General features: G+C 33.8%; 1 protein-coding gene across 1 annotated transcript; it reads left to right on the forward strand.

Moving 5' to 3' along the window:
- Positions 1-10907: 10907 nt before the first annotated feature.
- LOC149777876 (uncharacterized) lies at positions 10908-15385 on the forward strand. Its single transcript, XM_089938278.1, has 2 exons — positions 10908-11050; positions 14856-15385. Exons 1-2 carry the CDS (start codon positions 10984-10986, stop codon positions 15230-15232), a joined length of 444 nt encoding a protein of 147 aa, XP_089794404.1. The 5' UTR covers positions 10908-10983; the 3' UTR covers positions 15233-15385.
- The last annotated feature ends 6721 nt before the right edge of the window (positions 15386-22106 follow it).

Here is a 22106-nt window from a genome sequence, read left to right on the forward strand (position 1 = left end):
AACATCCGAAAGATGCCAAGTCAGTTAAGTCGGTAAATCAAGAAACAAATGAAGAAATTGCATTTGAGTCGATATATGCTGCTGCGAAATTTTATGAAATTACTCCAGTATCGATATGGCGAGTAGCGGAGGGAATAAACCACAGAACATTTTCCTACAATCTCGGTGAGTGGATCAGATTCTTCTATGTTCCAATAATATTTGATGATGATGAAGAATAATTAAATACTACAAAATTAGTATAATGGACGAAGAAATAATAAACGATATTATGGGAGAGATTAATAGTTTGAAAAGAAAAATAGATCTCCCATCGGACCTTGATGTGAATAAAATCAGATCAGAATTCGAAACAATTATTCTAGGGAGACTCGAATATAAATATACCCTGCCGTCAGAATATAAATTAATAAAGAAGATCCAAATCGCGATGTATCAATCACTTGCAACGGTCAGTGATGATCACATCGAGGATTTTGTTAAATTATCAACGCTAGTAGAAAAAGCTAGATTAATTTTATCCGACGCATATGAATCAAGGAAAATCACAAGTTCTCGTGTCAGACAACTGAAAAAACTTGTTGATGAAAAAACAAGAGAATTTTCCAATCTTTGAAATTTTACAAAATAAAAAAAAAGATTTAAATTTCCCTGGATTTTATTTATTTTTTTAATTTTGGCGGGGGTATTTACCTAACGGATTCACGAAATTATATAAATTACTTCGATTTGAGGGGTAAATACCCCAGCGGATTCACGAAATTATATAAATTACTCGATTTGAGGGGTAAATACTCAACAAAAAACATAAAATTACGAAACTTTCTTAATTTTTCTGATTTTTATTAATTTTTTTTTATTATTTACCAAAATAATTTATTTACTGAAATTACACAAATTTATTAATTTTGAGGGGTAAATACCCCAGCGGATTCACGAAATTATATAAATTACTCGATTTGAGGGGTATTTACCCCAGCGGATTCACGAAATTATATAAATTACTCGATTTGAAGGGTAAATACCCCCGCCAAAATTAAAAAAATAAATAAAATTCAGAAAAAATATCTTTTTTTTTATTTTGTGAAAATTTCCCTGGATTTTATTTATTTTTTTCGTTTGTTTTTCCCTGGGATACAGATTTAAAAATCAAAAACTTTCGATTACGATCTCACCAACAAACTTATACTTAACGTTTCTCTGCGAATATCAAGTAAATTTCCATCTTGATTTGTTAGTTTGAAATTTATTCTTGATAATAATCGATTATGACAGCGTAGGTAAAACGGATTAACCGGCTCCTTTATTATCAAGTAACCAGGAGAGACGTTAGGAGAGAATGTGTATAATATAAATCCCTGCTCCGCTTTTGATATTGCAGGATCAACATTGTAGCTACCTTCCACAACATCAGCATGAAGATAAACAGCAATAACTTCGGTTATATTAACTATCCCAGGTGATATATGTCTCCCTTGTCCAATTCCATCATTATCATGCATCAAGATTGATTCTGCTTGTGTTTTCTTCTTAACCCACGCGTCGTGTAATTTAGGAAATAACCTATCGACTGTATCAGCGACAAATTTTCTCATCTCATCAACATTGTAGCCGGGAAATTTATAATTTGGCAACGTCCTCTCGGTTAGATTATGTCGTTGCATAAACGCGTTAATAATAAAACCCATACCAAAGACGGCGCTGTTTTGTATATAGCCCGTTGCTAGTTCGTTAATAAGTTCCATATCAGCAGCTAATTTATTTATCCGCTCTGTTGTAATTATAATTTCGTTGCATGAAGCTTGTACGTTAAATACGCAATCTTGGAAATAATGTTCTAACAGTTTCTTTTGTATTTCGTATTCGTTGATAATTTTAACAAATAATATTGTAATACTATCCTCGAACAAATCTAGCATATAAACTGATCCTGATGAAAAATCAAGACTCGCCTTAGTTTGTTCATACTGATCAATATAGTCCAAGTCAAGTCCGTGGAAGTTTTTTTCATTGCTGATAAAGTCGGATTTCTTTGGTTCTGGTGTTGTTATTCTACCAGGCGGAATATCAGGCCAGCCTAATACTGTCCTAATAGATGAACGGTAAATATCTACCATATACGGCGACGATACTTCAATGATTGATGATAACGTTGGTTCATGTGCTGATATCTTTATTCCTGGATGAGCATCGCCAGTAATATTCGATATTCTAGTGTTGAACTCGCTATTTATCTGTTCAATCTCATAGCTGCCGGTTGGTATACTAACGACAAACCAACTAGGAGTTCCATCGGCGTGTTTCTTATCAGCAACAACAAGTGAATTGTTTGATAATAATTTACCGAATGATTTTGATCTGATATTAGGCCAGCTATTATAAACTCGTAACTGTATCAATGCCATTTCCTTGACGCTAATTGGAGTTGGAAAACTAATACTAAATTCTGGATTAGTTGAGCTTAGTGATATTAACGTTGTTGTCGGCGGTGTTGTGTTTGTCACTATCTGGACTAACTCGGACATTATTATTATTCATTTGTTCAATCTCAGAGTAGATGCTGATCATCGAATAAAATTCTATATCGGATATAACTCCATCGTTGAGACTTTCGGAAATCAGCGATGATAACTTCGAATATGCGTCGTTAATTTTAGTTAGTTTATTTTTGTACGATAATAGTTTCTCGCTGGTGCATGAAGATATTTTTCTTGCAATGATATTGAGAACGCCAGCTATCGTTGTTGTTGATGAAATTATTATCGTTGCTATGATCGGCGCGATTGTTGTTACCACGGATAAAACAATACCCGCACCGGCGATTATTGCTGATGCGGTATAAACAACAACATCAATAATAACTAATCTGCGCTGGTATTTCTTTATTTTTATTTGATATTCGTCTATTTGTTTTTTTAGCGAATCTTGCCATGATCGCGCAAGATTATATCGATAATCTGATGCTGTCATTTATTTAATCTACAATAATAATTACTATATTATTTAGTTTTGTACGGAATATTATCCCATCCGGATAAAAACTCATAAATTGCAAGATATTTGATTTCTCCTGTGATGGTTCTATCTGGTGGTTCTAATGTAAATACCTCCCGAGTATTTTCCTCCATGGAAATAATAAAAATTCCAGGATAATACTCATGAAATGTATTAATTTTGTGAAATTCAGTTGTTACCGTGAATTTTATTTTGGATATGAAATATACTCGATATACGCCAGTAATTGGTGCAATCCAACTCGTAATATTTGATTCGGGTCTCCATATCTTGTTTATCGCTTGTACCACAAATGATATATAACAACCAAGTTTTTCTACATTTTCCACATCCGGTGGGATGACAATACGGGACAATTTTTCAATTTTTGTGTTGATTTCTTGTGTTTTCTCGCTGAGATCATCGTGTGATGTTTTATCGACTTTTTCACCCATTGCGGTATTTATCTTGGTAACATCTGCGAGAATATCATCGTTGATTTTCTTTTGTTTCTTTTGGAGGTTATCGTGTATTGTTTTATCAACTTTCTTAATTGCGATTTGGCGTACTGCGTTGATATCTTCAATGATCTTAGTATTATCTTCAATGATTTTCTTGTGGAGGTCATCGTGTGATGATTTATCGACTTTCTGCTCACGAACTGCGTTAATATCCTCATCGATTTTCTTTGTTTTCTCGTCGTGTGATGATTTATCAACTTTCTGAAGCATTGCGGTATTTATATTTGTAACATCGGCGAGAATGTTATTAACGTCCCTGGTTGTTCTTGTTAGTTTTTCACCAAGATCGTCGTGTGCTGATTTATCGACTTTTTGATTTGCTAATCCACGAACTGTTTCAACGTCGCTGCTAATCTTAGTAATATCTTCGTTTATTTTCTTTGTTTTCTCGTCGTGTGCTGATTTATCGACTTTTTGATTTGCTAATTCACGTACCGCTTCAATATCATCATTGATGGATTTTATTTTCTCGTCGTGCAATGATTTATCAATTTTTTGAATCGCTAATCCACGAACTGCGTTAATATCGGCGAGAATGTTAGTAACATCCCTGGTTGTTCTTGTTAGTTTTTCACCAAGATCATTGTGTGCTGATTTATCGACTTTCTGTTGTGTTAATCCACGAACTGATTCAATGTCCTTACTAACTTTAGTAATATCATCACTGATTTTCTTTGTTTTTTCGTCGTGTAATGATTTATCAACTTTTTGATTTGCTAATACACGAACTGCGTTAATATCCTCATCAATCTTCTTTGTTTTTTCGTCGTGTAATGATTTATCAACTTTTTGATTTGCTAATCCACGAACTACTTCAATGTCCTTACTAATCTTAGTAATATCCTCATCAATCTTCTTTGTTTTTTCGTCGTGTAATGATTTATCAACTTTTTGATTTGCTAATCCACGAACTACTTCAATGTCCTCATCAATCTTCTTTGTTTTCTCGTCGTGCAATGATTTATCAACTTTTTGATTTGCTAATCCACGAACTGCGTTAATATCCTCATCAATCTTCTTTGTTTTCTCGTCGTGCAATGATTTATCAACTTTTTGATTTGCTAATCCACGAACTGCGTTAATATCAGCAAGAATGTTAGTAACATCCCTGGTTGTTCTTGTTAGTTTTTCACCAAGATCATTGTGTGATGATTTATCGACTTTCTGTTGTGTTAATCCACGAACTGCTTCAATGTCCTTACTAACTTTAATAATATCATCACTGATGGATTTTGTTTTCTCATCATATAATAATTTATCGACTTTCTGCTGCGTTAATCCACGAACTGCTTCAATGTCCTTACTAACTTTAGTAATATCATCACTGATGGATTTTGTTTTCTCATCATATAATGATTTATCGATTTTCTGTTCACGTACTGTGTTAATATCTGCGAGAATACCAGTAACGTCCATGGTTGTTTTTGTTAGTTTTTCACTAAGATAATCGTGTGATGATTTATCGACTTTTTGATGAGTTAATCCACGAACCGTTTCAATGTCCTTGTTGATTTGATTGATATTATCATTAATGGATTTTGTTTTCTCGTCGTGTGATGATTTATCAACTTTTTCACTTATTGCAGTATTTATCTTTGTAACATCGGCAAGAATGTTAGTAACGTCCCTGGTTGTTCTTGTTAGTTTTTCACCAAGATCATCGTGTGATGTTTTATCACTTTTTTGGTGTACTAATCCACGGACTGTTTCAATATCTTTGCTGATTTGATCAATATCATCATTGATAGATTTTGTTTTCTCGTCCTTCTGATTCATTAACACACGCATCGTTTCAACATCAGCGCTGATTTTCTTTGTTTTATCGCTAAGATCGTCGTGTGATGTTTTATCAGCTTTTTGGAATGTTAGTGAACGCACCGCTTCGATATCTTTGTTTATCTTGGCAATATCATCGTTGATGGATTTTGTTTTTTCAACAAGATCATCGTAATCATCACTTCCACGTAACGATTCGATGTGTTTATTGATTTTTGCAATATCGTCGTTGATTTTCTTTGTCGTCTTGCTAAGATCGTCGTATAACACTTTATCGCCTTTCTTATCCATTGTGGTTTTTATTTCAGAAACGTCAGCGATAATATTAGTAATATCTTCGTTGATCTTTCCTACTTTATCAATGAGGTCATCGTGCAATTCCTGATCAACTTTTTTCTTTGTTAATTGATCTGCGACGAATGAAGTATCGGTAGTTTTCTTTATATTATCATCAACTTTCTTGCTAAGTTGTTTTAAGGTTTCATCGAGTTTTTTAAGATCGTTAGTTAGTTTAGTTAGTTGTTTTGTAAGTTTTTCCTGATCTTCATTGTAGACTGCCTTATCCAACTTTAACAATAATGTCGCTGATAGTTCTTTATCAGATTTTTCTACATCTGCGATATTTGCCTTTGATGGTAAACTTGCGATAATATTAGTAACGTCAGTGATAGATTTTGTTACTGAATCTGATAATTGAGTAAATTGCTTGATGCGTTCGTTATATTCATCTCGGCTAATCATATCAGTGACTTTGACATTGCTAGTTTGTAATCGACCTTCGGTATTTTGAAAAACAGCAATTTCACCAGGATTTATCTCTGCCAACGATAGAAGATTGTTAATGTCTTTCTTGGTTGCAAAATTTGATGTATCGATTTTTTTTTCTTCATCTGTTTCTTCTTTCTTTCTAAAGAGAGATCTACCATAAATGTCAACCATGATATTTATCTACGGTATATTCAAATAAAATTTTGTGATAAGGGCGGGATGATTTTGAAATTGCATCAAGAACGTTAATTGATTCTGGACCGCATATTGGTGGATCGGTTGATGTTTGCGTTGGAAGTGTTGAATACCAAACTGGAAGTTTCAGCGAGGAAATATATTTGAAAAATTCGTTTGGTGGTGCTAGTCCATACGAATCAAAGTAAATGATTTCGCGAGGATTAATCGCGTACGCAACCCAGTGAGTGCCAGGGCCGGAATTTTTATCGAGGTTAATTATTCCTGTCTCGGTAGAATTTGGTTTGTCCGGTAATTGATCTCGCATGAATACTCCTCTGAAAAATCTTATTTTCTTTTTCTTTGCTTCATTGATTAAATCTAAATTCGATGATGGCGTGATGATCTTAGGCCGGATCCGTACATTGGAGGTCGTCCTAGTCTCAGGCCGGATCCGCGATGGTATTTTTTTTTACCGTATCTTCCTCCGGTAACTTTATCCAATAATTTTTTAACTCCGAATCCAGCCGTTGCTGATAACGCGCCCGTTATCAACGGAGCTAATAAAGGCAATAGGAAAGGAAGGAAGCCACCTACCTTGATCATGTCTTTCACTGCGCCAATGGAGAGAGTTACATGAACACCAGAATTCGCTGATCTGGCTTTGGTAAATCGTCCGTGTTGACCTCGTGTCAGTGATAGTTTGTTAGGTCCACCGTGAATCTGATTATTTTTCAAGATTAATTTTAAACCTCTTCGCGCTGTTGTTGCTGCTTGAAGTTTTTTTATCTGACCCGGGGTCAGTGTTACGCTGACGTGTTCGTATGGCATATTAATAATCACTTTATCTAAATTTAGAATTTATCACATATTTTCTACGGGCGCGTCGATGACTCTCATTCTACCACTGATGCCTTCTAGGATCATTGTTCTATCACTAAGAATAACCGCGATGGCTCTCGCTGGTCCTCCAGTGTTAATTCTTGCTTTGAAATGAATATCGACAACCGACTGCTTTACCAAATCAAGATGTTCCAGGGAAAAGTAATAGATGGGATAGAGAGTATTAAAATCTAGTTGTGATATTTGCAATCCGGTATCAATATTTTGATCGCGACCCATATAACTTAATAATCGATGATACGCGCGCGCAGTGGAATAATTTTCAAAATTGATAGCTATTTCTTCGGATGGTTCTTGTTGACCGTTTATTCTTAATGATACGTTTGTTGCCCCAAATTGATCAAATATCATGTGACTGTGAGTTTGATCGTATCTATTTGCATTTTGAAGAACAATGAAGATATGCCTGGGCGCTGAAACACCTTGCTGTGACGCAATTCGCCAAGTGTATATTCCGTTCATATTAACATCGGAGGAGTCGGTTGTTGTTGTTAACCAGGACATAATGGATTTTCCTCCTTGATTCATGAATGATAATAATTTTTCTTCTTCGCGAATTGATGGTGTTACTGCTGGCATCCACAAAGTAATTTTATTTAATGTTACCTTACCAGCATCACCCGCCTCTCGCCAAATGGCTCTATCATTACCCGCGGCATCTCGAATAAAGGAAATTGTATGCTTTGCTCCATAAATAACTTTCCTGAAATGCCGGCAAAATCCAAAAATGTGAGACAACGGAATTGCACAAGAGAAATTATTCTCCGGTCCGACTAACATTTTTTTTCGCGTAGCAAATCCAAGATTATAATTTTCAGTTTGATTAATTATCATATTTTCAACATCAACAGCAGCATTGCCGGCGTTATTATTCGGTCGTCTAACAACAAACGGTTTGAATATAGGTGCATTAGAATTATCCTTAGCAAACATCATACTAGGACCAGCTGATCTGGTAAAATCATCCGAGTATCTTGCTAGGCCTATAATCGTTGTTGCTACATCAACATTGTCAGTGATTGATTCAATCTCTCTTCCATCAATCATGTAAGTGGCACTCTTGAATAATGCCATGATACCGTTATTGACAAATCCAACGTTAAAATCCGCTCCGTAGTTGGTATTATCGGTTTTATTAAGTATCCCAACAACCTCGATATACGCCTCAGACGGAAGAAAATATCTTGTTGTGTCGTGAACTTGAATTTCCTTGCGGTTAGGTGCATTTGGTTCAACTACCTCGTACGAGAAATACTGAAAATCTCGCACGGATGTGTCTCTACCCACAGACTCGTCCATGTCAAACACTTCATTTGACACTTGTGAAAACATTATTACTAATGATATCGTCTAAAACGAAGACCATCTCCTGAAATAAAACTTGTATTTCCAAGATTTGTATTTGCAATCTCATGCGCCAGATTTGTGTTTGCAATCTCATGAGCTAGATTTGTGTTTGCAATTTCATGTGCTATATTTGTCTTAGCAACTTCCTGCGCCAGATCGTTTATTTTCTTATTTGCTGCTTCATTTATGGTTTTGCTAATTTCTGGCGGCATCTCTCTAGTGATAGGTAATCTGACTGGTCTTTTTTTACGTATTAAATTTAATATTTTACTTTTGACAGCGTTGAATCCTTTACTAGCTAAATTGCCAATACCAGAAACAGCGGTTTCACCAATCTTTCCTATTGCTTTTAATCCTAGTTGTTTGATCACAGGACCAATTTTAGGTGCTACTCGCGTGACAAGACTTCCAATGATATCGCCAAGTCCGTTGCCGTGAACATATTTATATACTGGCAATCGAGAGTTAACTACGCGGACCGGTGCTGGTCTGCGTTGATGTTTGTGAATAATCATTATTTCAATTGTGTTGTTTTAATCGATAAGCTCATCAACAAGTTCTTTATAAACATGAGAATCAATCACGCCACCACGGAATAATCGCTGACAAATATCTGATGCTTCGTTGATTATTTCGTGAGAGTTATTTCCGGCTCGCTTTCCTCCGATTAATACTTCGAGGCGAGATACGTCGTTAACAACACTGTCGGGGCAAACTGAATATCCATATCCTGTTTTTTGTTTCTCAGGTAATATTTTTTCTTCTCGATCTAATCGATTTATCTTTTCTATAAAATTTTTATAATCAGGATCGCTTATGTCAACCGGCTTCTCCACAGAAGCAAAATACACCGTAGGAATCCACTGGCTTTTTGTCAATCTTAAATGCTGATGTTGTGGATTCAAATATTTTTCTGGTTTCATAAAACCGAATCTAGCTATTTGAATTAATTTATCTTCGTCACTAAATTGTTCAAGAGCATCGTCGGTAAAATAATTTGTTGTTATTATTTTTTGTATTGCCCTTGGATATTCATATTCAAATTCCTCTGGTTCAGTTTTGCTGGATGAAGATTTTTTATAAAGATTCACATCAACTAAAAAATTAGAATATTCTGGATCGTTTTTAACCGTTGTGACATCATTGTGGATATAGTATATCCACTTGGTCCATTGCGTAAATGTTACTTTTTCGGCAGTATTAGGTTTCATCAATTTTGTTCGTTTATCTTTCCTATAATTTTCTACAGTAAATTTCACAACCTCATCCGGTTTCATTGATTTTATTTCTGCGATAGTATCATCGGTAAATTTACTGGAGCCTGGGATCCTTAATCTTTCTTCTTGTTCTTCTTCTTGTTTCTGTGCTTGTGCTTGACGTACTTGTGTTTGTTCTTGATGAATTTGATCAAGCTGGCCAGGAACAACTCGAGTGTGTTGCTCGATATCTTTCATCATAGGAATAAACCCAAGATCTCTAAGTTCCTTATCTTTCTTTTGTTTGCCATATGCAGCTTGTTCGATCACTCCAGTAACTGGACTCAACCACTTTGACGATACTTCACCAATATGATGTTGCTCATCATCGTACTCACGAACTTTTTTCTTAAATAATCGTTTTGTCGGAATAAGTTTCCTTACTGCCGCTAATTCTTCTCGCACTAATCTAGCCGAATGAGGCTCTCCGACTGTGCTAGTTTTCCGACTCATCTTATTTTCAATGATATTGTTTTAATGTGAAATAAAATTAGCATCCGCAACCCAAATTCAATTACGGCAAATAAATTTTACAATACCCCCCCCAAAAAAATGCTGTTTTTTTTATGCCTGAAAATGCACTTTGGGTTGAAATTTTGCGGATTATTTTGCGTAGGAGGCGTTATTTTTGAAATCTGAGGCTTCTACGGAGAAAGTTTGTTTGGGAGGGTTATTTTGGTCTGTGCCAGGGGGTCTGTAGAACTTCCCTGCTGCTGTGAACTTATTTTGCAGCGGATATTTTCATCGACATGTTTGAAAAATATGTTTATATCTGCACAACGTATGATGCTAATTATCCTTTGTTGATTAATCTACAAAGCATTATATGACAGAGACAGAAAAATATCGCGATTTTAAATAATGTATCTTAATATTTAACAAACCTGGTAGGTGATTGCCTGTTGTACGTGTTTGCAAAACTAAACGGTAGCCTCGATTTGTTTTGTTAGCGAAACGCTGTCATTGAAGCGTGAAATAAGTATATGCATGGGATATCGATTTTAGGTGTTCTAATTCGTCGTTGCGTGCGACGAGAGGCGGTGCTAATGCGGGATAATATGATTGGATACAAATTGAAATATAAAGAGAAAGCTGTCGACGACAATCATATTTTTCTTCTTGCCTTTAGAAAGACATTTACTTGAGTACAGGCCATGGACTTCGCTCATCTTATCTTTGTCGTCCTGCCCTACATTTATGGTTTGGTCCATGGTGACGCCAGTGCATATGCGAATTCTTTCGACATGATCTATCAAGTCTTGAATCAGATGATGGATACGTGGGACAAAACGATGCAGGAACTCGAGAAGGGTTTGTTGATCAATATTTGACTTCTTTTCATATTTATGGGATATATATACATTACATATGCATTTACACACACACACACACACACACACACACACACACACATATGTGTGTGTGTGTACAAAACATTTCACAATTTTGACTTCTTACTCCACATCTGAGTAGTGATTCATGACATGAACTTAATTGTCTCAAACGATTTCAGATAATTTGGGAATATAGTTTGAAATCATTTGTGATTTGTATGTTCTTCTGATAGTTTGTGCGTTGTCATGGTGTTCAGATAACACTATTCAAATAACAGTATATTTTGAGATGTATCTAGTATTTTATTTTCCACCAGGAAACACATTGTGGGACCAATATAACTAAAGTTACACTTCTGTATGATAACTAAATATTTTAAATAATTCCGTTTATGTATAGTTATCTCATTAAACCTAGCCTATCAGAGAGATGTTTATGCCTATTCTGAATCCAATTTATACTCTTTACATATAACCATACTTTGCTTGATCATATAAGTAATTTGGGACTGGCGTGTATGATATATAGCTTATAAATTGCGCTTTAGGAATATACAGAAATTTGCAGGACTTTGCAGAAATTTAAATACTGTTAGAGATGATATCATAATGGAATATGATCAAGCAGAAGGTTTAACGTTATAAAGCAGTTAAATTTATTTATTCTGCGGTTCAACAGCAGCAAATATATGTATCACATACCACTACATCTTTCTTTGTAGATAATAATATGCTGTTAATTTAAAAACATAAAAAACTAGACTTTATTTCATCGGCGCCAACATTGTAGAGTCTTTTATTGTAACAGAAGTTATTATGAAAGCATCTCGATCCCCGTTTCTTTCGCGAATCAGACTGCACATTGATGCGATATACTGCCATTTGACTGGTAATCATTTCAATGAAACCTCTACATGCTTCTAAATGTATACTTCTTCAATCTTATGACATCCTTATTACACTGAATTCAGTGCGAAGTTCTTGGCATTTAAACATATTGAAGGTACCAAAAAACGCATATGATAAATAAAGAAACTTTGTGTAACAGTGCTTACTGAAGTGTGGCCCGTAATTTCAACTTCAAACTATAAATCAGTTGAGAAAATATATTTTGAGCCGACCGTATAATGTGTCAGAAATATGTATGCGTATACCATTAAGTCCATGGAAGTTTCAAAAAGGACGTGAACGATGTTAATTTGAATCTAGTCAACGCATATTGTATTAATTCTAGTACAGCATGTTTTTCACCTCAAAGTTCCTCCATCCTAAGTTCAAATACTCCATTTCCTGAATGCTCATCCACAATTTAATATGTTCATTGATCACATGACTAACAAGTGAATATTCAGTAAATTTAATTTACGTGAGGGGAAAATCATTTCAATTATTACTAATTTAAAAGAACAAGGGTACTAATGATCTTATCATAACAAATCACACTAAAGTTTAATAATTTGACATAGCCAACACTTGGTTTGAAACTATTTGGCAACCTTACAGCTTGAAAAGCCAGGAATATCGCCGTTAGCAAACTCACAGAAATAATAAAATTGGGAAAATAGCAATCATGATGGAGAGAAACAAATTTGTTTGATGCGACCTGTGATGATTATTATTTGGGTAAAAATACCAGCCCAAGTAATGTTGGGAATTTCCGTCCTCCTGCCCGGTAGGACGCAATGAGTTTACTTGGCTGGTCTCGCTGGTTTTACCTTCCGCAGATAACGGTATATGTAATGCTTGTTTGAATGCATAAGTGTAGCTTTGGATATCATGCTAAATTTAAAATGAATGTAATAAATACTCCTCAGTCCAGATCACATGCAACATAACTAACTGAGGAGGTCTAAACACTTTTTTCCTCAATCTGTTTACATACAATAATACATTTTAATTATCCCAACGTCAAGCTTTTATATTATTAATTAAACATTACTTAAAGACTGCGTTGATACGATTCAAACATTTTTCGTTATCTATCCTTATCAAGACAACCAGATGGAAGTGGCTGAGTCGCTCTGAATATGTTCCACAAAACCTTAGATCAGCATCCAACAAATCTATCTCCTTCTGTCTGTCTGTCTGTCTCTCACTCTCTCTCTCTCTCTCTCTCTCTCTCTCTCTCTCTCTCTCTCTCTCTCTATATATATATATATATATATATGTCCGTATGTCTGTCAATCTGCCTATTTGTGTATCTATAAATCTCTGTGTGTGTGTATATATATATATATATATATATATATATATATATATATATATATATATATATATCTGTCAATATCTCTCTCTCTCTCTCTCTCTCTCTCTCTCTCTATATATATATATATATATATATATATATATATATATATATATATATACACAGAGAGAGACATATATATATATACCCACCTACCTACCTTTCTATGTCTATGTATATATCTATATGTATATCTATCTATCTTTCTATCTATCCGTGTATCTAATAATCTATCTACATATTTATGTATCTACCCATCTATCTATTTATCTATCTATCTCTCTCTCTCTCTCTCTCTATATATATATATATATATATATATATATATATATATATATATATATATATATATATATATATATATATATGTGTGTGTGTGTGTGTGTGTGTCTGTTCGTCTGTCTGTCTGTAATGTCGGTATATATGTACGTCTGCCTATATATATATATATATATATATATATATATATATATATCTGTCTCTGTCTATCACTCTTTCTCTTCGACTAACTCTCTATATATGAATACATACACACATGCACACAGATATATATATATATATATATATATATATATATATATATATATATATATGTATGTATGTATATGTTTATATATTCCTCTATACACAGTTATATATCTATCTTTCTGCCTGTCTGTCTAACTATATATCGATATATATATATATATATATATATATATATATATATATATATATATATATATATATATATATATATATATATATATAAAGTGCTAGTGTATCTATATGTGGATCTATCTCTTCAGAATGCACCACCAATGTATAATGGTGTGTGAAGCTGTGGAATTTGTGCTTCACAGCAGGATTAAGAACTTGAAATTATAATCTGAGTAATTAAATCCAGTTGAACAACGGTGTGCTAGGTTTTCTTGGAAAGACGATGAAATCAGATTTCAAATATTGTATATTATTTGTATCTTCGAGCACAATTATACATTTTTGCAACTTGTATTTACATGTATTTTACTATGTTCCAATGCTTAGATATTTTTCATTTTATTTGTATATTGCACTTATGTATTGAATTGAAGCTGTCTTTGCATGGACTCGTAATATTAAAATATCTTAACATAAAATACATGGAGATTTTCTCTTCCAAAATCTACCAAAGTGTTAATGAATGAATTTATGAAAAGTTAAGTTGAAATAAATAGAGAATAATCTACGAGTTATTGGCCGTGCAATATTATGATTACTGTACAATTTACTACATGTGTCCAGGCAGAATTCAGCTAACTATGGCATTTACAGGTAAGGTCAGTGCTTTTGCTCCCGACGAAGTGATTTAAATTTAGCACGTACAGGAAATGAAGAACGAATCAAATGCGATACATGACATAGTGTTCGTATTATCATAATAATCGTTTGACACATCTAATATTAACCAGTTTTTTTGGCTGAAAGTTACCTTGTCTTGTGCCTTAAAAAAAGTTGATTCTTTATTTTCTGTCTGATGTTTTCGTACACATTATATTTAAGACATTTTTTTTTGCAGATTTCTATCGACCTAAACCAGCATACATGGCCTATGGGAAGTTTAGAGAAGCTTTAGGTCCTAATGAATTCTTAATTTCAAGGAATCAGAGCATCCAAAACGGTACAACATACATCAACGATCTCAAGCTTTATACTCGTCTCCAAGTACCTGTTTCCGGAACGTATCAATACACAATTACTAATTGTAGGATGGGTGCATTCCTATCAAGGCCTCCGCCTGAAAAGTACGAATATCTGAAGAGACATTCATTCGATTTTGTGATGCCGATTTCCTTTCTGACTACAAAAAATCCAGGGCATAAGAATGGATCATTCGTAATCATACGGGAACTTACTGAATCGTGGGTGTCATCGTTCTTGGTGGACTATGAATAGATGCTGTTTTCTGTCCAAAATTGTAAAAGTGGCTGTGCCTCGTTACTTCCCTTGGTCTCTAAATATGTACGACAAAAAAAAAATAAAACGAAAGTTTTAGTAAAATCAGGAAATAATATAGATGAAACGTCAATATAATTTTTGTAAGTTTAATAGACCATTGTGGTTTTTATACTACTATTTCTTCTTTTTCATCTTATAAAAATATAGATTATACGTCAATAGAAACTACAGTCTTGTGAATTAAACTCCAAATAATGCTATATGTCTTATGGGATTTCAACTAATATAGAATGTTCTAAACGAATAATTGCAATAGTCATGAATGTCTTGATATAACGCAATGATATAATCCAGAATGTCGCTGAATGACCCAAGAATATTTGCAAGTGACATATTAGTCAAAAAGTGAGTGTGCATTTATTTCTCGTAAATCATATCTGAACAAACTGTAAACGCAAGCCACAAATGGATTCAGGAAATTTGATTAATAATATTTATTTCATTGAATATAACCTGAAAAAATGTAAATTTGTTATAAACTTGTTGACTTTCGTTAAGGTCTATTACGATTAATGAGCTATGAAAGCATATGAGTATAGGATTCAAATGCATTGCTTTTCAAAGACATTTTAGATTATATAATTGTGATACATTTAGACTATTGACAGATTAGCACTTTCGAGAATACTGGCACATCAGCAGGGTCAATTAGGGGATCCATTCTGAAGTCAACACGTTTGAACTTGACATATAACTTTTATGACCATTTTGGATTATATTCACACTATTGAAAATCATTCACAATTTCTAGTTTGTGTACTAAAAATGAATTATTTCTCAAATTTCATAAAACAAAATTAGGTTCTTGCTCTTTCATCTTTCTTAGAACTAAAACTTAGAGTCGTAAAAACCTACTGTATGTAACTGAATGATGATTCAGAATCACCCCACCAATAAAGGTACAAGATGAAGCTCTAATTGTATAAGAAGTTTGACCTAATGAATGCCGAATGTAACAGTTTAATATTTATTTAGTTACAAGATCTCTAAACGCTCTCAGAAATTGACAATAGTGCTGAAATAAATGATTCATGAAATTTTAAATCAAATGGCATGCATGTCCTAAAGTGTTATATTCTAAGAAACATATAGCAGAAATACATTACATTACCCGCATAAGACACAAAACAAATTCCTTATTATTGTTATGGTCACAACGGTCACAAAGATCCACGATTTTTTATAAATTGGAATCCCATGAGCAAACTTTTTCCTGTAAAGTTGGACAAATGATCAAATAGAACAACCAAATAAATGCCCCAAATCCGCATGAACAGCACAACGACAGACCTAAATCCAACTGAAACAAATTCAGGACGATTATGATTATTATCAGTAGTGGTTGGAAAAGTAGTAGAACAGTGACAACGACCCAGGCTTCTTTAATAATTGCAACTAAGAAGCATATATACAGACAAGCAATACGAAACACGTCCGAAGGTAACTCCAGAAAAACAATTCCAACATGATAAACAAAGACTCTTAACGAATTCGTTGTTATTCTTATTGTGAGAACGATCCAGGATTCCTGGAACATTGGAATCCCATAAGCAAATAATTGGTAAAAAATTGGACAAACGAACACAATACAATAATCAAACAAATTCCCCCAATTCCACAACTGTAACACTACAATAACCAAAAAAACTGAAACTAAACAAATTCCAGACCATTACAATTATTCTTAGTACTAGCTGTAACTGTGACAGCGATCTACGTTTCAATAGTAATTGCAATCTCGTTATACTGTTCTATGAAAAAATGGCAGAAAGGCAATAGAATTACTCAGAATAAAATATAAATTAAAGACAGCGACACAGGGAAAACGTTTGGTTACAAATTTGTAACATTATTATTATTATTATTATTATTAGTATTAGTATTAGTAGTAGTAGTAATATTAAAACTGGTACATCACTGTTTCTAAAATAACTAAATCTCTTGAAGTCTTACAACGCCAATTGCATTTGAAGGAATATTTAGCGAAGAAAAGCTTATGCCACAAAAAATTAATAGGAAAACGAAGATCACAAACGCTAACACTAAATCGCACTCTTTAAGTGGGAGGGATAACAAAGAAACATTAATTTCCCTCTATAACTGGGTGGGGTTTCATAGGAATATTAAATATATATAGTAATCCGATACCAGTCATGATACCGTTATCTTGCATTCAAATGATACTCAAATTATTAGAGTCACAATTTTTTCCTGACGAGGATAAAAAATATTATAGTGGCCAAATCGATGCAAATAAACCAAAAACTTATATCTGAAGAAAAAAGAGTTCGTCTGTAAAGCTATTACTATCACAAATCCCACAGAAATAAATATTTCGCAAAGAAATCGGAATCCCATAGGTAAGTTTTTTCTGAACATAAAATGGCATACGCTGAGAAGAATTAAACAGTCTATACGCTGTGACAAATTAGATTACCAACAAATGAAATGTGTTAGTAGTATCAGCAGCAGTAGTAGTAGAAATAGCATAAATAGATGTTGTGGTTGTACAAGTGGTAGGTGTAGTCGTAGTAGTATATATGCCACAACGATCTAAAATTCTTACAATGATGCAGTGAAACAAAATGTTTAGCCCCATCTATGTGAAGATATATGAGTTATTGATGTTGTCCATCATACCGCCAGTGTGCTGAGGCAAGGTGAGGGTTCATCATTCATTGACTATTTCCTAATAATCCGTCAATATGTTATTGTCTTGCACCTGCCAGCACACATATACGATAGCATTTGTTACAACCATGTTTTTATCTTCGCGTTCTTATATGTGTAATTACTTGCATACCAACAAAAGCTTCAGTGGTTGTAGATATTCAAGCTTTATCAAAACATAGGATCAATAACTTCATTCTAAGAATCCGATCGAAAAACCAACAAGATACCACAAAAATTCACCAGAAAAGAAACGCCACAGGCAATAACTAAAATTGAAAACAAACCCAATTCTTTATTAGTAATTATCACAAATGCCTCAATCATCCACTGTTGTTAAAATATCGTATTCCCATTAGGAAACCTTTCCTGAGAAAATAAAACCAATTCAATAAACCAAACCAATATCCCAAGTCTGCAACAATAAGAAACAACAAGCTTAAATTACAAATGAGACCGAATCAGATTTATTGTTAGTGATATTTGTTGTCAATTTAATAGCCCAGAAGGACGGACACAATCATCAGCCATGTGCACCTTCAAGACGTCAATCGACGGAAAGAGAAGCGGGAGGAAAGGTTTTTTGTTGATGCATATTGCTGTTATTGGAGACACGGACATTGCATAACAATGAAATACACTTATGGCTTATAACCATGACGCAGCAGCATTTTCAAACAAAGGCAAAAAGCATATATGTAATCCACAATTTCATCAATGGTGTTTGTGCATCCGATTATTATAAAAAGCTAACGTTTTGGAGTATTATAACAACTTATTCAAGAACATCCGTGGCGAGTGATGATGTATACATTTAAAAACATATTTAAAGACAGTATAAAGGTTAGTTAATTCATGAAAAAAGTTAAATAGTTCAATATTTTGAAGGGCTGCTATAAAACGTTAGTCTTAAACGGACGTTCTTTGATCCCAGTTGTCCTCTTCACAAATTCTAAATAATATGACCTACTTCCTAAGCTCGATCACTAGCGAGGAGTATGTCAGATCTGGCCTCTGACTGTTCTAGACCGTACATGGTGTGATCAACAAACTTAGAATATCATCCTATCTGCATACCTGAAATAACAAAAACTCTTATAGCCTGAAAACGTGTGCATATCATGAAAGCACTTACTAAAATTTGGTTGTTTCCCTGTTTCTGATATACAAATCAAAACAGAAAACCGGGCTAAATTATTTAGCTAACCTCATGAGTGTTATTTAATGCTTAATACATTTGTGTTGTACTGAATGGTGCATCATATCTATGGAATGTTCAACACCGTGGACAAACGTACTTAGGTTCCAAATACCTCTTTAAAGTCATGTATTATGCAGTAAAAGAAAATAAGCATGTATTGCTTGTGGCCAGGTACCCCTTTTGTCAGTGCACTTTCCTCAATTAGTGCTAGGCACTAGTTGCTTTCCGTACAGTGAAATTGTAGATATCCTAATGAAGTGAACAACTGAACCTTACTGAACATAATACAGTTAAATACAAATATGCAGTCTAGTCTACAATTTTATTATTTCAACGTCACTAGCTAATCTGATACAAAAAGTCGTCTCTATACTGTTTAGATTGAAAATGTGTTTGTTATGATGATACATATATTTGCATGAGTCGAGAACATTTGGTTCATCATGTTATGTGTAACAATTAATGTATGTAATAAACATTTGGGGCCTACAGGAAAGACATTTGCCATTAGGTATTATTTTCAGAAACTTTTGTCCTGAGGTTAAGTATAGGACTGCACAATCTTAGTTTTTTTACACATTATTTATTCATGTCTCTCTCATGACATTGATAAAATTTGTATTTAACATCTTTTTTATTTGATCCTATCTTGGAAGTCCATTCATATTGACATCGTGGAAATTATGGAGCCGAAAATATTTTCTCATGACATGCATAATAAGTATCCTGAATTTAATCTCAAGTGGGGCAGTCGTTAGTCTTCCTAGAAATGTGCTTTCGAAAGGCTGTAAATGTCGGACGACAAATGCAATCTGTTGTAACTCTTCCGCCTGGAGAGATAGAAACTGAATGTGTATATAAGGTGATGAGGTTCACTATACATAGATTGACATCTGCCCATAGATAGTTGTCTTGTAGCTTATGAATATTAAGGTAATATTATCTCCATCTAAATAATGATTTTCAATAAATTTAGAACTACAGCTTAAACTCACAGAGACAAATTAAAAGAGTATCAGTATGTCTCGTTTACGGATTTTTTTTTAGTAAATGCTAGAGAAATTATTATACACAGAGTTTCATGCTCAAGAACAAAAAGGCTATTGACTGTCCACCACTCACGATGCCTTGATGTATTTTTTAGGATCGAGTTTAGAACATGTACAGTATTATAATCTTTTACATCTTCGGCAACATTCATCACTTCTAACAATCATACAATGAGTTTGATATAACTGACGGAAAGGTCACTCTTCACATAGTACATGTTTCATCTCCAAATTTAGAATATCATCCTATCTGCATACTTTTGAAATAACACAAACTCTTATAGTCTTAAAACGTGTCTATATCATGTAAATACTTACTAACATTTGGTTGTTTCCCTGTTTCTGATATAAAAATCAAAACAGAGAACCGGGCTAAATTATTTAGCTTACCTCGTGAATGCTATTTAATGCTGAATACATTTGTTTTGTACTGAATAGTGCATCATATCTATGGAATGTTCAACACCGTGGACAAACGTACTTAGGTTCCAAATACCTCTTTAAAGTCATGTATTATGCAGTAAAAGAAAATAAGCATGTATTGCTTGTGGCCAGGTACCCCTTTTGTCAGTGCACTTTCCTCAATTAGTGCTAGGCACTAGTTGCTTTCCGTACAGTGAAATTGTAGATATCCTAATGAAGTGAACAACTGAACCTTACTGAACATAATACAGTTAAATACAAATATGCAGTCTAGTCTACAATTTTATTATTTCAACGTCACTAGCTAATCTGATACAAAAAGTCGTCTCTATACTGTTTAGATTGAAAATGTGTTTGTTATGATGATACATATATTTGCATGAGTCGAGAACATTTGGTTCATCATGTTATGTGTAACAATTAATGTATGTAATAAACATTTGGGGCCTACAGGAAAGACATTTGCCATTAGGTATTATTTTCAGAAACTTTTGTCCTGAGGTTAAGTATAGGACTGCACAATCTTAGTTTTTTTACACATTATTTATTCATGTCTCTCTCATGACATTGATAAAATTTGTATTTAACATCTTTTTTATTTGATCCTATCTTGGAAGTCCATTCATATTGACATCGTGGAAATTATGGAGCCGAAAATATTTTCTCATGACATGCATAATAAGTATCCTGAATTTAATCTCAAGTGGGGCAGTCGTTAGTCTTCCTAGAAATGTGCTTTCGAAAGGCTGTAAATGTCGGACGACAAATGCAATCTGTTGTAACTCTTCCGCCTGGAGAGATAGAAACTGAATGTGTATATAAGGTGATGAGGTTCACTATACATAGATTGACATCTGCCCATAGATAGTTGTCTTGTAGCTTATGAATATTAAGGTAATATTATCTCCATCTAAATAATGATTTTCAATAAATTTAGAACTACAGCTTAAACTCACAGAGACAAATTAAAAGAGTATCAGTATGTCTCGTTTACGGATTTTTTTTTAGTAAATGCTAGAGAAATTATTATACACAGAGTTTCATGCTCAAGAACAAAAAGGCTATTGACTGTCCACCACTCACGATGCCTTGATGTATTTTTTAGGATCGAGTTTAGAACATGTACAGTATTATAATCTTTTACATCTTCGGCAACATTCATCACTTCTAACAATCATACAATGAGTTTGATATAACTGACGGAAAGGTCACTCTTCACATAGTACATGTTTCATCTCCAAATTTAGAATATCATCCTATCTGCATACTTTTGAAATAACACAAACTCTTATAGTCTTAAAACGTGTCTATATCATGTAAATACTTACTAACATTTGGTTGTTTCCCTGTTTCTGATATAAAAATCAAAACAGAGAACCGGGCTAAATTATTTAGCTTACCTCGTGAATGCTATTTAATGCTGAATACATTTGTTTTGTACTGAATAGTGCATCATATCTATGGAATG

This window comes from Sinohyriopsis cumingii, chromosome 17 (genome assembly GCF_028554795.1).
Source record: "Sinohyriopsis cumingii isolate HCF-2022 chromosome 17, ASM2855479v2, whole genome shotgun sequence".
Classification (NCBI taxonomy): Eukaryota; Metazoa; Mollusca; class Bivalvia; order Unionida; family Unionidae; genus Sinohyriopsis; species Sinohyriopsis cumingii.

Bases quoted from the DNA above. Each gene is read 5' to 3' on its own strand.
- LOC149777876 (XM_089938278.1), top strand. From the start codon at position 10,984: ATGATCTATCAAGTCTTGAATCAGATGATGGATACGTGGGACAAAACG. The intron at 11,051-14,855 runs GTTTGTTGATCA...TTTTTTTTGCAG, and splicing joins GATGCAGGAACTCGAGAAGG to ATTTCTATCGACCTAAACCA.